This window comes from Panthera onca, chromosome D3 (genome assembly GCF_046562875.1).
Source record: "Panthera onca isolate mPanOnc1 chromosome D3, mPanOnc1 haplotype 2, whole genome shotgun sequence".
NCBI lineage: Eukaryota > Metazoa > Chordata > Mammalia > Carnivora > Felidae > Panthera > Panthera onca.
In genome coordinates, this window is record NC_138350.1 from 90,567,296 (window position 1) to 90,585,870 (window position 18,575).

Genomic DNA, 18,575 nt, shown 5'->3' on the forward strand with positions numbered 1-18,575 from the left:
GGTGAGCCAGGGGAGAAAGGAGAAATGCATCGTCTCCTTCAAAAACAAACAAGCAGTGTGTATGTCCTACAGCCTACAAAAGATTAAAAAAAAAATACTCTGGCCGCCTTGACACATTTTTAGATGAATTATCTGATGAATCGTGCTAAAACTCCCCTGCTTATAGAAATAAAGAGCACTAACGCTTTGGTGTGTGTTCTTCCAAAAAAATAGAAAACCACAGATCAAGACAGTCAAAGGATTTAAGCCACCTCCTGAAATATGGGAAAAAGGTCTTACAAATCTCTCAAGAACTCCAAGATCTTTTTATTGATTTCAAATTCCAATAGAATGAATATGTTTTATCTAAATATTTTTATCACATAACTGAAACATTGAATTATTTTTTTCAGAAATAGAGTTAAATACATAAATCTAGTTACAAATTCTAATATAAAGAGTACAAAATATAATGTTATAAATTGTATTTAAAAAAAGAAATACAAATTCTATGGTCTTTTGCATTTTACTGCCTCAAAGCATAATTAGCAAAGTTGATGAAGAATGAACAGCCTCCCTCAGTCCCGTCACGCAGGCCCACGGGGGGCCTCTGGAGGGCACTTAAACCACCTCTCCAAGTCCTGGCCTGTGATTTTTTTTTTCTCAGTGAACAAAACGTTCCGCAATGAGAACTCACCAAAGTGAAAAGCAATAAAACAGCACACGCTCCTTCGTCTGGAAAGTGGGAAGGAAAAGTTAGGCAGATACAGTCCCTCCTTTCTGTACATTACGGAAGCCTCTCAGGGCTTGGCGGGTGATGGCTTGTTTTGCGTTGAAGCAGGATTACTGGTGAGGAGAACGTGGCCATGAGAATCCAGGGGGTGTAGTATCCTCGGGCACAGATGGACAAGCGCTGTCACTTTCCACAGAAAGTGCAGTATTTACCCCGTGAGCTACTCCCTCTTTCTCTCTCTCTTTCTCTCTCTCTCTCTCTCTCTCTCTCTCTCTCTCTCTCTCAGTGGGAAGAACAAACAGTTCCCTGAGCCAGCTCCCTGGGAAACACCAGAGAGACACCTGTTACTTCCGCATTCCACACTACAGCCATCCTAACGGAGTGCTAAGTCACTATATCTGTGTGTGTGTGTGTGTGTGTGTGCCCCCTTACATAGATGTTTCTAGAACGTTACACAACCCGTGACAGAGTGGCCAAGTCTGAAGATGGCTCTTGACACGCTGGTCAAAACTGACATCGCTTTACCTGACCCAGCGGCCACGTTTAATCATCAGCCAGAGTGACTTCCTGGAGTACCTTCTTTGCAGGAAACCAGTGTCTTTCTTGGTTTAAAAACTAAATGAGTCAATATCGGAGGGACCTCTCAGAGCACTTAATACTTTTCGAAACTGAAAAGGCAAAATCCACTTGCCTTGAACATTTGTACTGTGTTTAGACCAAGGTGCGACGTATCCGTCTGAGATGCCAAGAGACCTTCGGAAACCGGGCAGGGAAATGGCACAAGAGGGGACCGTCTTCCAGAGAAGAGGCTTGCCCGCCGACTTTTCAGAGAATTTACGTGTTCATTCTTCAAATTAAGGAATATGAGTGAATAACCTGAAAGATTCCTATAAGCTCATTATTATTTATGTGTTATTTGAGTTCAACAACGGGGAAGAGACGTGAGCGGGGAGCAGGAGAGGGCGAGGAGGAGAGCCAGACGGACAGAGCCGCGCCGGGAGCAGCGAGAGCGCAGGCGGGGGCGGGGAGATACACCGAGAAGCTGCAGTGTAGACAACCAAACCCTTTATTGTCTAAGTTACATTAGACGCCAACACTGTAAAAATCCTGTTGAGAAACAAGGAAACAGCAGATCGGCAGAGGTAGTAGAAGTCTGTAACAGTCAGAAGGTGACCTACAGGAGAGATCATGCGGAAATTATCATTCGAAAAACAGCGAATCAAAACATATTGGCTAAATAAATAAGAGAACACAAATCATATTAAATACTATGGCCACACTGACATAAACGCATTAACAAACCAACACAATACTGATGACCAGTGGGAGAAAGAAACCACAGTCAGGCCCGAGAACGGTGCACCTGCCTGGGAGGGCGGCTTCCTCGGAGGGTCCTAGACGTCTGTGTAGTCACGTGAAACCTACGTCTGCACTCTACACAGCGCACAGTTCCGTCAGCGGACTTGGCTGCACGCTCTTCAATGGGGCCCCAGGCCCGCGCCCCTCTCTCCACCGGGCGCCCCCGGGAAGCCGGCTCCCGGGAGGGTCCGTCCCTCCAGCTCCGAATGCCAGCTGGGCCCCGGCGTGCCGCGTCTGGGACAGTAAGAACGGACACGACACTGCCTTCCGTGTCACTCTGGGAACAGAGTTGCTTTTAATAACTAGGACACAGAGAGACAGACAGGACTGAGTCACTAGCCCCTGTGCACTCCTGAACCGTCACTGCTCACGTTCAGCCAAAAAAACGAAATGCAGCACTGATCGCTTTGGGGACCCAGGCTATCAAAGTGATCAAACGTAAGTCGACAAAAAGGCGTTTTGCCTTCTAAGGCGAACAGAGGAATGTGTCGCTGCAACTTTGCTCAACACGACTTTACAGCACGGTCTGTTCCAGCTGCGTAACGGTATCTGCGTGGACATTCCCAATTCCACCAACACGACAGATCATTCTGGTGCAAGAATCATCGGGAACAAATAAGTAAGAAAGTTACACACACACACACAGACGCACACACACACACACGTGCACCTGTATACACATACACGTGAATACACGCGTGCGTGTGCACACACGTGTGTATGTGAGCTAGCCAGTTACGTTCCATGACCTGCAAGTGTCACAAAGTCACCTGAACCGTCAAGTAATCTAAACTCAGTAACAAGTAGAATCCAGAACCAAACATTAACTAATAACAACATCAACAATAATAATAATATAATAATAATTCAACAAATCATCAGAACAGGAAAACCACACGTCAGGGTTTGTGTATGTGCGCGCGCACGCACTTCAACAAATCTTTGTATCAGAAGCCCGTTTCCTACAAAAAACTGCACGAATCCATTACTGTATTAAGTAAACTGTCGCTCTCACCAGTATTAAAGGTTAGGATAATTTCTGTACATGTAAAATTATTGCTTTTTTGAAAAATATATTTAGCATGCTTGTTTTTAATCCATTTCCTGCCTTTACAAAATTTCACAATTAAAAAAAACCTAGTAAAGCTTTTGCAAAAAATTTCACAGAACATTTTCATTCAAGGCAGCAGTAACTTTTGATAATGCATAAACTCATATGTGCAAAAATCTGAAACTCTCAGAAATATTACCATCACACACGGTGTCACGGTAACAGGAAAAGAAACTATTTATACCTGCGGAATACAATTTTAAGTGCATACACTGCACGGTTTAAGATCCTTTGTTACGGGCCTTAACCCCCACCACAAAAACTTGCATTTGCGGGACTGAGGAAGAGGTATATAAAGCCGCCCCCACCCACGGGCCTGGGGACCTCCACGTTCTGGGAATGAAGGAACTCCTCCTGAGGAGGGCCCCGGGCCCAAGAAGAAAAGACACCGACTTGCTGGGCTGGTGCAGGGACAGATGGGAAGGGGAGGGAGGGGGGAAAAGAAGGTTCCAGAGCACCAGGGCCCCCAAAGCTGCTCAGGGATTCTCCTGCCATCACTAAAACGGGTGTAGACCGGGGGGGAGGCGGGGTTCAGTGGCTGGAGAATTCGTGAAGACAGGCAGTTCCTTCGTGAGCAGTTTACAGAGTGTAGCCCTGTTACAGAAAGGTCCTGAGAATAAACAAAGAAGCCTGCTTTTCTTAGTGTTTAACTAGCTCTTTGCCGAAGCAGAACGTACGTCCTCCCACACGTGTTTCCTCCGCGGGCTGGCCGAGCACAGGGGATGGGAGGGACGGAAAGAGCCAAGGGGGTAACGCGCACGGGCCCCCCAAGGCCACCGGACAGTCAGGCCCTCGTCACGGCCCCGCCTCCTTCCTGTCCTCCGCGGACTACTTGAAACACCCGCCGTGACAAGGCCGGGCCGCGGCGCCACCGCTCCGCCAGCCTCCGCTCGGCCACCGCGCGTCCGCGCGTCACCCGCCAGTCCCCCCCCCCCGAGCGCCGGCCGCCTCGACGCGGCGCTCGGCCTCTTCGGTCTCTGCCACGCGCACACGAGTCCCCCTCCAGTGTCTCCGACGCGGACGCCCGTGCCCCAGCGTGCCCGCCGCCACCACCGTCTGGTCTAGGAAAATACGGGCCTGGGGCGGACAGCACTCGTGTGCGCCGAGAGCAGGCACGCGTCCCTGCGGGGAGGCCCATCCTCGTTTATCCTTCAAGGTCGCTCAAGGACAGGCGCCTCCCGTCAGCCTCCAGGGCCGAGCGGCCGCTGCGGGCTGTGCGGCGTCGGGTCGGGAGTCCTGTGGCTGTCCTCGGCGGGGCGGTCGGGGTCGCTGTCGGTCATCCACCAGGGGACTGCTCACGGCGGTCACGGGGCACCGGGGTCCACTGGAAACGCGTCCTTAGGTTCCCTTTCCGAGAGGCACTGTCTGGACGGTATCTGGGTTAGAACGGTCTCTCCCCTGGAGGAGAAAAAGCAGACAACAGAAAAGCTCATTTCTGCCTTTTGGGGTCGAAGTGCACTCTTCCTGCTAATTTTCTCACCAACACCCAAGAACGCAAACGATGACCTGCACGCGGCAACCCCGTCCGGCCGCCGGAGACCCCCCCGACAACCCCGCCCCCCGACGTCGGCGGTAACTCACTTTACTCGAGCGGGATCTGTTTCTAACTGTGCCCTCCCGCCTGACAGAGGCCGCTCTGGACCATCGTTTCCAGCGGCTCAGAGAGGATCATTAGGCTTCTCTGTTTCGCATGTAAGGAAGGCCAATAACAGCGTCTGAACCAGCTCTGAAGGAAAGGTGCAAGGTGGCCAGATGGAATTGGGCGAGGATTCCAAAAAAAGCAGGATTTCGCAGTACGGAGCGGGGGAATGACAGTTCCACAACGAGGCTGAATCGGGCCACACAAACACAGAGAGAACAGCACAGCTCTCACGTAGGTCTGTCAGAACCGAATTTCCATAAATAATTACCACGTTGGAAAAACAGAAGGGGCATTCTCAAGTCAAGTGAACTGCAGGCTAGAAATGGGAATGAATGTGAGCCCGTAGCTTTTAGAGAAGGCTCTCAAATGACACGCGAGGCGTCGCTATTTGAACAATGGCGTTTAGGATCTGAGGACAAGAACAACAGTAAGATTAATCTTACTTAACTGCATTAACCTTCAGCTAAAGTCGTGATGAAGTGAAACCTGCCGCTGGAAATTAACATGCACGCACCAACTAGAGCGAGATTCTAACCGGTTTCCAGTGACGCCTACAGGAGCCCTAGAAACAAGTTGGGGGGGAGGGGCTGGCGGGCACAGCAAATTAAGTGCTTCTCTTCCGCGAATATCGGCAGAAAACTCCCATTTAAAACTAGCCCTACATTTCGTGACATCTTCCAGTCGAGTCTGAAGGCCGTCAGAAAGACACGCGACAAAAACGTGGGGGTGGGCGGTTGGGGTGCGCACAGGGGTACGGACAGAAGCTGATCTGAAATGCAGGAAACCGTAACTGAACTCCCTCCGGTAGATGGTGAATTTCCTGCAGTAAACTGAGAAAGAGGTTTCCCATTTTTGCCCAGCGACATCACCCCACGGACAGAGTCATCAACAGGGTTCTTTCAGAACTGACTCTAGATACATTCAAGGAAGGAAAACGGCCTTTGGGTTTGCCCAGAGCAAAACGGGAGGGGCTGTCAGCCATTAGGGGGTTGGCCTTGGAAGTCTCTACAGAGTAACTGTATGTAGCAAACAAACTTGCTGGCGATTCCAAGCCATCTGGACCTTGTACACACAACAGAGGCCGCACCCCCGAGGGGCCACCTGGACTTCTCCTTGGGGCCAGAAAACACACACTTGCCCTGGGCAGATACAAAACACCACTAGAGAGTTAGCAGGAAGATGGGCCTCCCTACATCAAGGGCTGAAGGTTTAAATTCCAGAGCTCAGAAAGTTTTAAAAATGTGTATTTTAAAAAGACTGCAAAATCTGGATAACCCTAATAACTAGGTTGTGAAATTTAGTCCATAAATCTAGACACACAGATGCCTATTTTTGCTTTGTAATTGAAGGGATATGTTCCAATAGCACCTCATTTTTTTAGGGAGTCATTTTTACTTGTTGATTCTTTGAAACTAACATTTTACTATGCCATACAGCTGTCCTTCAGGCTTTTTAGGAAATGAATGAAATTCATCCGAGAAATCAGGCTAAGGGGAAACGTAGCTACAGAAGCAAGGAGTCCCAGAAACACTTAAATTCAGCGCACACACAGTATTTTTCGAGCACACACAGGTTGCTTTCTCCCTCCTACCAGACAGAGTACTCAGAAAAGGAGAAGCAGGTTTATAGAAAATTTGGCGCTTTTTTTTTTGGCCACCGTGTAAATTGTGGGCTTTTCAGTAACGCTGAAGTATCCTTCTTTAGGGCATTTTGATGTTCCAGGGGTGGATACTGACTTCTGGAACTTGATAAGCCATACGGTTTTCCCTTTTGTCTTTATAAGCTAAGGGAACGCAGCACATGCCCTCGTGTGTGGGGGTTAATGGCATAAACACAAAAAAAGCCTGTCCCCAACCCCCCCACACACATGAATCTCTCACCTTCAGACAGATGGGGACAAGACTTGCATCAGACACGCGGTATAGCGCCCAATGCATGACAACATCACACACAGCACCTCACTGACCAGGACCTCCACCCAACAAACCCCCGCAGGCAGGAGCTCACGCTACGGTGCGTAATTTTAGACAAATCACTCACTATAGTCACAACTTTTCACAGTAGGCTCCACTTACAGAAAAATAGGTAACGTGTTTTAAGATGTCTGCTTGGGTGTTGTGAATAACAAAATCACTTAGATGCGCTGAATTCTGAAATTCAGAATTCAGAATTCAGAATTCAGATCCGTGGTGCTGAGAACCTCGAAGTCGGACGACAAGAGATTCTACACGGACTCAAACACGCCCGCGACGTGATTTCTCCATCGTCTGCGTCGTAACATCCGTGGCCAAAAATGAGATAAATTAGGTTGCCATTTATTTTCTCATTTCCTGGTATTTTGATTAATGGAATTATTTTCTCCAGCTTAACTATTTTAAAATAACATTCAGAATAATAAGAAATAAACTATTAATCATAGTCTTTAAACTCTGGCAAGAAACCTAAACAAACTGAAACGCCAGATTTCGTATTTCAGCAAAAGTCAGTCTGGTCCTTTAAATCCAAAAGCCAGGTGAGTGCAGGGAGAGAGGGTTCATTTTTCTTGGTTCTAAATATTATTTTAATTTCTGATGTTTAACAACATAATGGAAAAAAAATTTCTTCCCAACACACACAAAAAGCCTCCTAGGTTCTTTTTTTTTTTTGTCCCCCTCCCATCCATGGGACGATACCCATATTTCAGCCTGTTATTTCAAAGCATGCTTTTCCTACTGATGAATATCGGTGATTACTAGAAATTAAACATTTACTGAGTCATGGAAAGCTCTGACAAAGCATCCTGAAGGAGACAGTAGGCACGCAGCTCTCCTCTTGTGTACAATTCTGCTTGGAATACTAGCTCCCTGATGCCTGCAGTTTAAATCACATGACAACCAGAAGGGATACGGGGGCCTTTATTCCTGAGGGAGGGGGAGAACTACCCCACCGCCACGGCCATGTTCCGGTCATGAAGATCCCTGCACCTCCAGAACCCAGGCTCCTGCTACAGCAGATGCCAAAGGAAGATCCTGCAGAACAGATCCCGTGACCACGAGCTTCCTCCTGGAAACTCTTCCGTTTAATCCACATCTTTAGCCTCTAAGGATCCGGGAATCCTTGCCACGTGGCCTACGGGAGCAATGAAGGCCCGTTAACCAGCGTGCGTGCGGGAAACAGACTGCTGTCAAACACACAGCAAAAGAAAACGATTTCCCTTCTCCCCAGTCTCTGTTCACTCTGACCTAACTGCACCAGACCCATTTTGGCATATGGACCTCTTGCCTGTTAAGCGGTTCACTCGGATGCACAGTACGTTAGGACTTGTCACAATCTTCTAACACAGAAAACCCAGACGTTAACAGGCAAAGCAAGGGCGGCCGGTGTATGGTGGCAGATGTAAAACGAGGTCCTCCCAGCCCAGAGCCGCAAACCAGACCCCTACGTCTGCGTGGCAAGGCTTTTCTCAAACGACACATCCTCCGTCTAAGGAACGACCAGTCTGCGAAACAAAACGAGACGGAACAAGAGCCCTTCCAAGGTTCCGACAGAGCTGGGAGACACCAAGGGAAGAAAACGGCCATCGAGGTTGGTTCCCTCGCACGGTCTGCGAGCAGGCTCATCGGTGACGGGCGTGAATGCGCGCATCCCCCAGGTCCGTGTGCGTGAGCAGCACGCCCACCCGTCCCCGAGGCTCCTCCGGTCACCTGGGACGGGGTCGTTTCTGGAGTAACGGACAGTAACAAGTGACTCTCTACCCCGGCGTGGTCACTCCCACCCAAGCACGGTACGTGCTGCTGTCCTGACCTTACCGGGACCTGCGTGGAGTCAGGCGGAGAGACCCGCTCTCCGTAACCCGGTATCTCCACCGTCTACGGCGTCTAGTTCCCCAAAAGTGAGTTGGCTGATCTGCGCCGAACGTCCATGCTGGAAACTGTTAAAGACACATCTCCTCCTCCCCAGTCAGACCCACATACTCGGCTCTCCTGCTGGACATCCCTGGCGGGAGCCCCAGGAGGCACCCCAACCTTGGCTCAGACGTGACCTGGAACCAGGTGCGTCGGGCTTCTCGCTGCCAAGCTGCGGGCTCGGGCAGGCCTGCTCCTGAGAGCCGGTGGCTGCGGCCAAAATCAGGGTCGCCTGGGTCCCTTCCCTTTGCGCACGTCCCACCGTGGTGCCCGAGGACACCCTTCTGCTCTCTCCCAGCCGCACCCGACCTCAGGGCCCCGTGTCTCTCACCGATCAGCCCCCGCACCCCCACAGCAGTGCTCAGCCGCCTGTCCAGACCGTCGCAACATGAGACACAGCACCGACAATGCCATCTTCGCTCGGGGCTCCCCAGGGCCCAGAGGACGCCCTCCGTCCTCCAGTCCTGCTGGACTTCCCAGGCCCCTCTCACGGAACATGCTGCTCACCGTCCGGGGGGCTCCTGCGGGCAGCCCCTGCCCCTGCACGGCCTTCCAGATGCCCCAGTCTGGGTTCCAGGACCCCCACCGACTGGCCCCCTTGCCTTGCTTTCTTGTCTAAACCACCACCTGCACCTTAAGAAACAGAGGAGCACCTTGTCTGCCCAGTATTCGCGTCGTCTCTGTGTCACAGAGCCTGGCACGTGGTAGGTGCTCAGGAAACACGGTCAACCAAGAGTAAATGGTTATTTGAAAACAGAACTTGCATCCATGATGAGCATCTATAAAAGTCCGTTAACTGTGTCACATCATAGAACTCCTGCAGGAACACAAGACAGTGCAGGCTTTAAAAAAACAAACAAACAAAAACAAATCCCATAATCTACAGTTTCTGAAGTGTCCAGCAGAAGAACGGGACTTACATATCAGTTCACGTTAGCAAAGCACGCCCAACGTGAAAAAGAACACGACTGGTTAAGCTGAAGGACTCCCGTTCCAGACAGCCTCAGGACCTGTAGCGTACCCTAAATCTAGCACAGCAATTGTGATTTTTTTTTTTTAAAGTACGGAAGCTACAGGATAAGAAAAATACGAAGGCTTAAACCTCTGGGACCGACGTAGTTTTCGACTATCTTGGCAGACACATCTCCTTGGGAATTCTTAAATTCCAAAGTCTGCTAAGGAAGGAGAATTTCCTTAGAGAACCAGAACATTCAGGGATTAGTCAACAAAAGCTCCTTTAAATCTAACAGAGGACAAAACCGACGAGCAGGGGCCATGACCGCAAACTAGCTGCCACAGTGGGAGAGGCAGATCACTGTGGCGTCAGCGTCACCGGCCTGGGCGAGCGCCGTCCCCAGGCTGGAGGGAAGGACGGCTGATCCACCGAGGGCCTTGCTCAGGTCCTAAGACCACAGCCCTGCACCTCCGTGGACCCGAAGTCAACAGGTAGGTTGGTAATAAGCGTAAAACAGCAGAACCTGAGTTTACAGAGACAAAGAAACAACAGAAATAAATCTTTTCTCGCTCACAATCAAGGATGAGGAAGGAACAATTGCTAGGAGTTCTCAGCGCAACTCCAAGTGGCACAGAAGTAACTTCAAGTACAGTCTTAGGGATTTGCTTTGTTGATCTATTTCTCCCCGTGACAGAAGCATTTTTAAGAGGCCTGAGTAGAATCAACACGCAGCAAACAAACTCAGGTGTATTCATTCCTGAAGAATCTCGCGGAGTTATTCGTACACCTGCCTGGCGCTTCCCGCCCCTTGCCAGACACTCTCGTCAAAAAGCCGCGTCTTCGGTAGATTTAACGGGTCACCTACGTGTGCACAGGAACACTTTGGACTGACTCCAGGTGCAATCTCGATATGTAATTCTCCACTGATGGTGCGACTTTGTTGTTATTCATCCCACAAACACATCGCGGTGGCTCTTGTCACAAGGGGGTTTATTTGTTAAAAAGGAGAGTGCTACCTAATTCGGGCTGAGGTCACCTGTGTACGGACACCTTTTAATTCCGGATTCAGAGAGGTGTTACCTAGTTCATAAACTGTCAGAGCATCATGAGATAAGTTCCGTACATGCTAGAACTGTAGGTTTTATCGAGACAGAAATCACTTACTAAAAACCTGTAACACGTGACAAGGCATTTTGTCAAAGACATCAAGAAAAGGCTCTGAGCAACAGCTAGGAATTCTCAAATTGCCAGAAAACACACAAACAAACCCCTGATGAGGTAGCGTCCATTCTAAGGTCAGCTCCGTCCTTATAGCAGCGACCCTGTAAAGCTGTTCCATTGCTAACCTTCCCCTCCAGAGAAACGGACCAGAAAGGCTCTTGAGATGCCCTTGGCACCTCAGTCCCCGTCACCGATCTCAACAGCCATACGTCCCGCAGACGGGACCGGACCCACGAGCTTGATCCGCCCCCAACAGGGTGTGGACGCTTGCTCTGGTCGCAAAGCATCCACGGGGAGGGTGTGAGGACGTGGGACCTTCTAGGACAGCCCGTGGTGTCTCCCAGCAGAGCACGGCTCACGGGCGATCCGAAGGAGCACCGCCTCAGGGAGAGGACGCGGCTGAGGAGCACCACCCCCAGCAGAGCACCGCTCACGGAGGATCCGAAGGAGCACCGCACCAGGGAGAGGATGCGGCCGAGGAGCACCACCCCCAGCAGAGCACTGCTCATGGGCGATCCGAAGGAGCACCGCCTCAGGGAGAGGACGCAGTGGAGGAGCACCACCCCCAGCAGAGCACCGCTCACGGGCGATCCGAAGGAGCACCGCCTCAGGGAGAGGACGCAGCGGAGGAGCACCACCCCCAGCAGAGCACCGCTCACGGGCGATCCGAAGGAGCACCGCCTCAGGGAGAGGACGCAGCGGAGGAGCACCACCCCCAGCAGAGCACCGCTCACGGGCGATCCGAAGGAGCACCGCCTCAGGGAGAGGACGCAGCGGAGGAGCACCACCCCCAGCAGAGCACCGCTCAGCTGAGGAGCACCACCCCCAGCAGAGCACCGCTCACAGGCGATCCGAAGGAACACCACCTCAGGGAGAGGACGCAGTGGAGGAGCACCACCCCCAGCAGAGCACCGCTCACGGGCGATCTGAAGGAGCACCGCCTCAGGGAGAGGACGCGGCCGAGGAGCACCACCCCCAGCAGAGCACTGCTCATGGAGAGTATAAAACTACTGCTGTGGAAAAAGGACAGGGCAAAATGTGTCCCCCAACAAACTTATGCAAAAACATCTGGGGAGAAACGTCTGTGTTTCTCGTGTGCCCAGTCGCCACCTGTCTCCCCCAGTTCCCTCACCCCCAACAAGACCAAGAGGAGCCATGGACCTGCTGTGTCCACATGATTCATGGCCACGATGACCGTCGGCATCTGTCAATCGCCCACAGACTGTCCTGGAAGGGCTGTGCTCTGAATCAAAGCAACGCAACGCTATTTACACTGGACGTAAGAAAGCGCCGGATGCCCTGGCGAGGAGCACCTAGCACGCCTCTTCCCAGCACCGCAGTGAAACCCGACATCCGGTTAATCGGAAGACCTACTTGTTTGGGGGCGTCTGCGGAGGGGGCGTGGGCTTCGGCACTTCGGGGGCCGTTAGGCGCAAACACCGCTGTGGGACAAGGGACAAGGGGGCGTTAGCGCAGGTGTGTGCCTGCTTCTTCGTGACGCCGCGTTCAACGAGGCCGTTATGATAAAGCGCTTTCACACGAGAGACACGAGCGCCTCGCCTGTGGCCGGAAAACACCAATTTTCCTTCAACACTCACTCGAAGAGACCGGGCTAGTGCTGCCGGGGCCGCTACCCTCTGCGATCCCGACCTCGCTGGCGAAGGAAGCCACCACTGCCAGGACTAATTCCCAGGGTCTGTGCAAACGGACCCTCCCCCGCATCACTCACCATTTGGCCTCTGTCACTCGGCATCACAATGGCTCGCGCACGTGTCCTTCACACTTCTGGTAAAGACCCCACCCCCCCTTGTGCCAGGCGGTGTCCCCACACACTTCTCCGGGCACACGCGGTCTCAGGCGAGCTGGGGACACACGGTCCCAGGGCCGCACACCGCTGACCGGGGAAGGGGCCCTGGGTCCCCACCGCGGCGGCCGGTCAGCACCAGGGAGGACAAACTCCCAGCCGTGTGGCACGCTGACAGGGGCACCGTGACATCGCGTGCTGGTGGCGGCAGAATTCATTAGCATGTTTGCTTCCGAGGACCCTGCTCTCTAATGGAAACAGGACAGCTGCAAACAGGCTTGTCTCCGATGAGACACTCGGATGCCAAGGGGGCACCGCCCCGGGCGCCCGACGGCAGAGTCTGGCGCATGACCAATGGGACCAGGCGTCACCTCTCCCCTCTCGTGTCGGTGTCTGCGGCCGCGGTCGAGGCGGCTCGGCTCCCCAGCGCCTCCCTGGGGTCCATGGGCGGCCCAGGCCCGGTGGCAGGTGGGGTACCCGTGTGGGCCCGCGTGGGGGCCCTGAGGTGACCGGGCTGCTGTTAGCGCATCCCACGCTCCGCGCACGCGAAGTCTCCCTGGCAGGCCTGCGTCCGGAGCACCCCTGGGCGGTGGTGGCCGTGGGTGGTGTCGGGTGGGGCGGCGGCAGGGCAGGGGCGAGAGGAAAGCATCATTAGTCTGTCTAACGGTGTGACAGGGGGCGCCACAGGCCCGGCTGACGACCACCACCGTCCCCCAGGCTCTGCCACCAGCCGGCCACACGCGGGACCGGCAGGAAGCGAGAGTCACGGCCCCAGACACCTGCTCCCCAGCGGGGCCTCCGAGCGACCAGATGCCCTCCCGCCATCCACCCACGGCCACTCGGCAGCCTGGGCAGGCTGGTGGGGTTGGCGCCTCGGGGACAGGGAGGCCACAGGCCTGGCCGCCTATCCCCGCTGCTCCACTGACACGGCCCACCGGCCCGTCACCTCTGCCCACACACGCCCTCCAGGGCCGAGACGGACGGGACACACCTGGGAATCGCAGGACTTACGGCCCCAGCCCCACATTCCCTTCTGTGGGAAACGGGGTGCAGACGACCCTCACTTGTCTGAGCCTTTCCTGCCACGGGACGTCCCTCCGAAGAAAGGCTAAGAGCTCACGCAGGGGAAGTGGCTCCCAAGGACCTTCTCGGGTTCTCCCCGACTTTACCTGGTTCTCCCCGACTCTCCCCGGTTCTCCCCAACTCTCCCCGGTTCTCCTTGACTCTCCCCTACTCTCCTTGGTTCTCCCTGACTCTCCCCTACTCTCCCTGGTTCTCCCCGACTCTCCCCGGTTCTCCCCAACTCTCCCCGGTTCTCCCTGACTCTCCCCTACTCTCCTTGGTTCTCCCTGACTCTCCCCTACTCTCCCTGGTTCTCCCCAACTCTCTCCGGTTCTCCCTGACTCTCCCCTACTCTCCTTGGTTCTCCCTGACTCTCCCCTACTCTCCCTGGTTCTCCCCTACTCTCCCCGGTTCTCCCCAACTCTCCCCAGTTCTCCCCGACTCTCCCCTACTCTCCCCGGTTCTCCCCAACTCTCCCCAGTTCTCCCTGACTCTCCCCTACTCTCCCCGGTTCTCCCCTACTCTCCTTGGTTCTCCCCAACTCTCCCCGGTTCTCCCTGACTCTCCCCGACTCTCCCTGGTTCTCCCCTACTCTCCCCAGTTCTCCCCAGTTCTCCCCAACTCTCCCCTGTTCTCCCCGACTCTCCCCGGTTCTCCCCTACTCTCCTCGGTTCTCCCCGACTCTCCCCGACTCTCCCCTACTCTCCCTGGCTCTCCTCTCCCCCCGGTTCTCCCTGACTCTCCTCCACTCTCCCCAGTTCTCCCCTACTCTCCTTGGTTCTCCCCAACTCTCCCCAGTTCTCCCCTACTCTCCCCCGTTCTCCCTGACTCTCCCCTACTCTCCCCGGTTCTCCCCGACTCTCCTCACCGGGCTCAACCCGGCGGCAACACAGAAAACGGAAACAGCAATGAGAAAGTCCCTCCTGGAGCAGCACATGATGTCAAAGGACGCCCATGCAGCCGGGCGTTTGCGGACCTGAATTCTGATATGTGAGCGCAAAAGCCAAGTGAAAAGGATGACAGATGGTCTCAATCAAATTAGCTGAAAGCAAACTCTCGCTGCTGCCTGAATTCAGAGTGCCTCAACAGAAAACCAGGGCACACGATCACTTCGATGCCGCGGATGACGTGCGAGGGGATGATCGTCAGAGACAGGCACGCGCTGGCAGGCACATCAAGTCACAGCTCTCACTCGGCAAGACATCAACACGGGTCTTCGAGCAATTTAAGAACTTGCCCGCAGAGTTCTCAATTCCCTACTTCCTCATTCAGGAACGTGACAGTAAGATGACACATTTTGGCCCACATCCATCCCACGGTCACCAAGGAAAGAGCACTGACCGAGGTCGACAGGACGCCCCAGCCGCTGTCAACGTGGGAAGCACAGTACAGCCAGAGTGACCTCGGGTGCTGGCCGTCGCCTTACTGCCACTGTGTGTCCCCAGACGCCGTCCCTGATGGCTGTGCACGTCCCGGACCCAAGAGCAGGACAGACGCCCCACACACGCAGTTCTGAGAACACACAGCCAGCGTGGGAGCATCCCCACCGTCAAGTTCTGCCAACGGCCAACTACACACGCCTTGTTAGAACTGCTTTCCTCCCTCTGAGTTCGGCCCAGAAAAAACTCAACGTCTAAAGCAATTCTGTCACCCACTCCTTCTCCTTCTCGACCACCCAGTCGAGCCCCGCGAGAACCTTCTCTGACAATCACTTTGGTCGTGTGGAGTCTCCCATGTGCAACGGGATGGCAAGTTCGAGGCGATTCTAACGATGCCTACACAGGATAGCGAATGATGACGATGAACACGGCACCTGTGTCTTCAAGCACTGAGTCATTACAGTACTTTTTGTAGGTAAATCTTTTAGCTGCCGATTTTCTATCTAAAGTAGCAGGAAAAAAAAAAAAAAAACCACACAGCACTTGTGCTCAGCTGACCTCATTTCCTTGAATTAAGTACACACACGCACTCACGGACACACACACGCTGTTCTCCCGTGCGTTTGGCCGCATCGTTTTCTTTTTATTTTTTAGGAAGAGACCCGTTCCCTTTATGGTCAATAATAATGCCCAAGCTACTCCAAAATTCTGAGCTGATCCAAAGGTTATAAACTCCCTTGGAATTAAAGACTGCCTGGTGAGCAAAGAGCCCTGACCGTCTGACCTAGAAACTGACCCGGGCAGACTCTGCTCCAGAGACCCCAGCATACCCGCCCACCTGTAAGGAGGAAAGGAGACGGGAAAGATTCTAGAGACTCTACCGAGAGTCAAGCACAGGAAGCACAAGACTTCTGTCACCACGTCTGCGTGTCCTTGGTGTATGTAATGGTTTTAAGCCCCAATAAGAGAGACCTGACTCAACCTCCATATTGTTCTACCTAGAATAATCTTTCTCTCGTCTTCGTGTTTTTTTCTAAAATCTGTATTATCAGATAATACAGACCGGCCACGAAGTGTGAAAACACAGGCAATTTATTATTTTATTCCTACTCCGCCATCAAAAGCACTCCTACGACATGGACAGAGGTGTCCAGCCCCCACGGCCACGCCGTGGAACGATTCCGGAACACGCAGCGTGTTTCCCACCTGAAGGGCTAGTGTGAGTCCCTCCAGGAAGTGACAATGACCATCGTCACATGACATCCTTCCTCTCCTGGCGGGGCCTCCAGACTGTTCATTTCCACACACACACACACACACACACACACACACACGCACACCATTCCGTCAAAACGCGCAGAGGGGAAAGGTCTCTGAGGATCCTCTTCCCTAACTTCCGAGAAGAGGCCTTAGGGCATCTCCTGACAGCAGCCTTTTCTGTGTGCACAGATCGCACGCGCTGAAAACCCGCGTCCCGCTGGCGGCCACAAACGTTGCACGCCGACACAGATGGGTCGCCCTTCCTTCGGGAGACTTGCTGCACCACCACCGCAGGTGATGCCCGGCGGTTCGTTCACCGAGGGCGCGTGTGCGGAAGGTGCGCGGCAGAGGCATCAGACCCCAAAATGCCACCAAAACGCGCAGACGGACTCGGAGGGTAAGACAAGCCGGAGGGACCGTTCTGCACAAAGATGGATGAAAGATCCTAGACTCGTGACGCAAAACCCGGCCGGACGGCCCACGAGAGCAACGAGTGTCCAGTGACGGGCGCAGGACAGACGCCCGAAGCTTTCGTCACTGGCACCTTCGGTCACGTGTCAGGAACGTGACCTGGGGGCGCGGCGCTCCTCCCTGGGCTGCCGCCGCAGGAGCACAGCCGCCCTGACAGGAGACACCAATACTCTGTTCGCCGTCGGACCGCGCCGGGCCTGCTGATGTCCTTCCGCTGCGTCACTCCGAGAGCCATAGGTGAACACTCAACGAAGGGAAAGGAGCCAGCGAGGGCGCCGGAGGGGCCGCAAGGAAGGGATCCCGGGGAGGGCGCGGAGCAGGCCCAGAGAGGTGCGTGGAAGATTCAACGGGCCTTCGTGCGGGCTGGCCCTGCAGTTGTGACCGGAGCCCGAGGGGGCACCCAGCGGACAGGGCCGTGCAGGGGAGGAGCCCGGGGTGGGGGAGTGGGTCCCACAGGGCAGGGCCTTGCAGGGGAGGAACTCTGGGTTGGGGAGTGGGTCCCAGAGGGCAGGGCCTTGCAGGGGAGGAGCCCAAGGGGGGGGGGTCCCAGAGGGCAGGGCCATGCAGGGGAGGAGCCCAAGAGGGGGGTCCCAAAGGGCAGGGCCTTGCAGAGGAGGAGCCCAAAGGGGGGGGGTTCCCAGAAGGCAGGGCCATGCAGGGGAGGAGCCCAACGGGCGGGGGGGGGGGGGGTCCCAGAGGGCAGGGCCTTGCAGGGGAGGAGCTGGGGTGGGGGTGAGGTCCCAGAGGGCAGGGCCGTGCAGGGGAGGAGCCCAAGGGGGGGTGGGTCCTAGAGGGCAGGGCCCTGCAGGAGAGCATGGGCCCTGCCCTGGGCATCCTGTCAAAGTGTGAGGCCACCACACAGACACCAGTCAAGGGACCCAGACGAACCGATCTCAGTACTTCCCTAACCTGGGAATCCATGGTTCTAAGAATGCACTTCCCGAGGAACTACAGCTACTTTAAAACACTCCCCTTAGGAAACCCAAATCAGGGTCAACTTAAACACCCGAAAGCTGCTGACTGACACCTGACTACGTCTCAGGGCACACACTGCCAAGAGCAAGGAATCCAGGAAGGCATGTGGTTTATGGACAACTTAGCATTTTTCGTATTTAAAAGATAAATATTTGAGGGTACCCGGGTGGTTCAGTTGAGCGTCCAACTCTTAATTTGGACTCAGGTCATGATTCTGGGATCGTGAGATCAAGCCCCACGTCAGGCTCGAGTGTGGAGCCTGCTTGGGATTCTCTCTCTCTCTCTCTCTCTGCCCCAAAAACCTTAAAACCATTTATTTTAAAAGTTTTAAGGGGCACCTGGGTGGCTCAGTCGGTTAAGCATCCAATTTTGGCTCAGGTCATGATCTCATGGTTCGTGGGTTTGAGCCCCGCGTCAGGCTCTGTGCTGACAGCTCAGAGCCTGGACCCTGTTTCAGATTCTGTGTCTCCCTCTCTCTGACCCTCCCCTGTTCATGCTCTCTCTCTCTCTCTCTCTGCCTCAAAAATAAATAAACGTTAAAAAATAAATAAATAAATAAATAAATAAATAAAATTAAAAAAAAGAAATGGGGTTGCCACCAGGTCTGAAGGTCAACCAATATATTATTCTTCCATTTCATAGCAAATCACCTACAATGCTGGAAAACACCGCTGAGATTGTGAGAAGCTTGCGTAACTGAGATCTAAAATGTAAAAATGTGGGGCGCCTGGGTGGCTCAG

The 18,575-nt window shown here is 53.7% G+C and overlaps 1 protein-coding gene across 5 annotated transcripts in view; it reads right to left on the reverse strand.

Moving 5' to 3' along the window:
• Positions 1 to 286: 286 nt before the first annotated feature.
• ZNF516 (zinc finger protein 516) overlaps positions 287 to 18,575 on the reverse strand; it is a 124,583-nt gene continuing 106,294 nt past the window's right edge. For 4 of the 5 annotated variants that reach the window (XM_060614104.3, XM_060614105.3, XM_060614103.3 and 1 more), the window contains exon 4: positions 287 to 4,580. In XM_060614104.3, the coding sequence (XP_060470087.3) occupies positions 4,564 to 4,580 (17 nt within the window). In that variant the 3' untranslated portion in view covers positions 287 to 4,563. Of the gene's footprint in view, positions 4,581 to 12,258; positions 12,327 to 18,575 lie in introns of all 5 variants that reach the window. The other variant, XM_081790837.1, reaches the window with a different exon arrangement.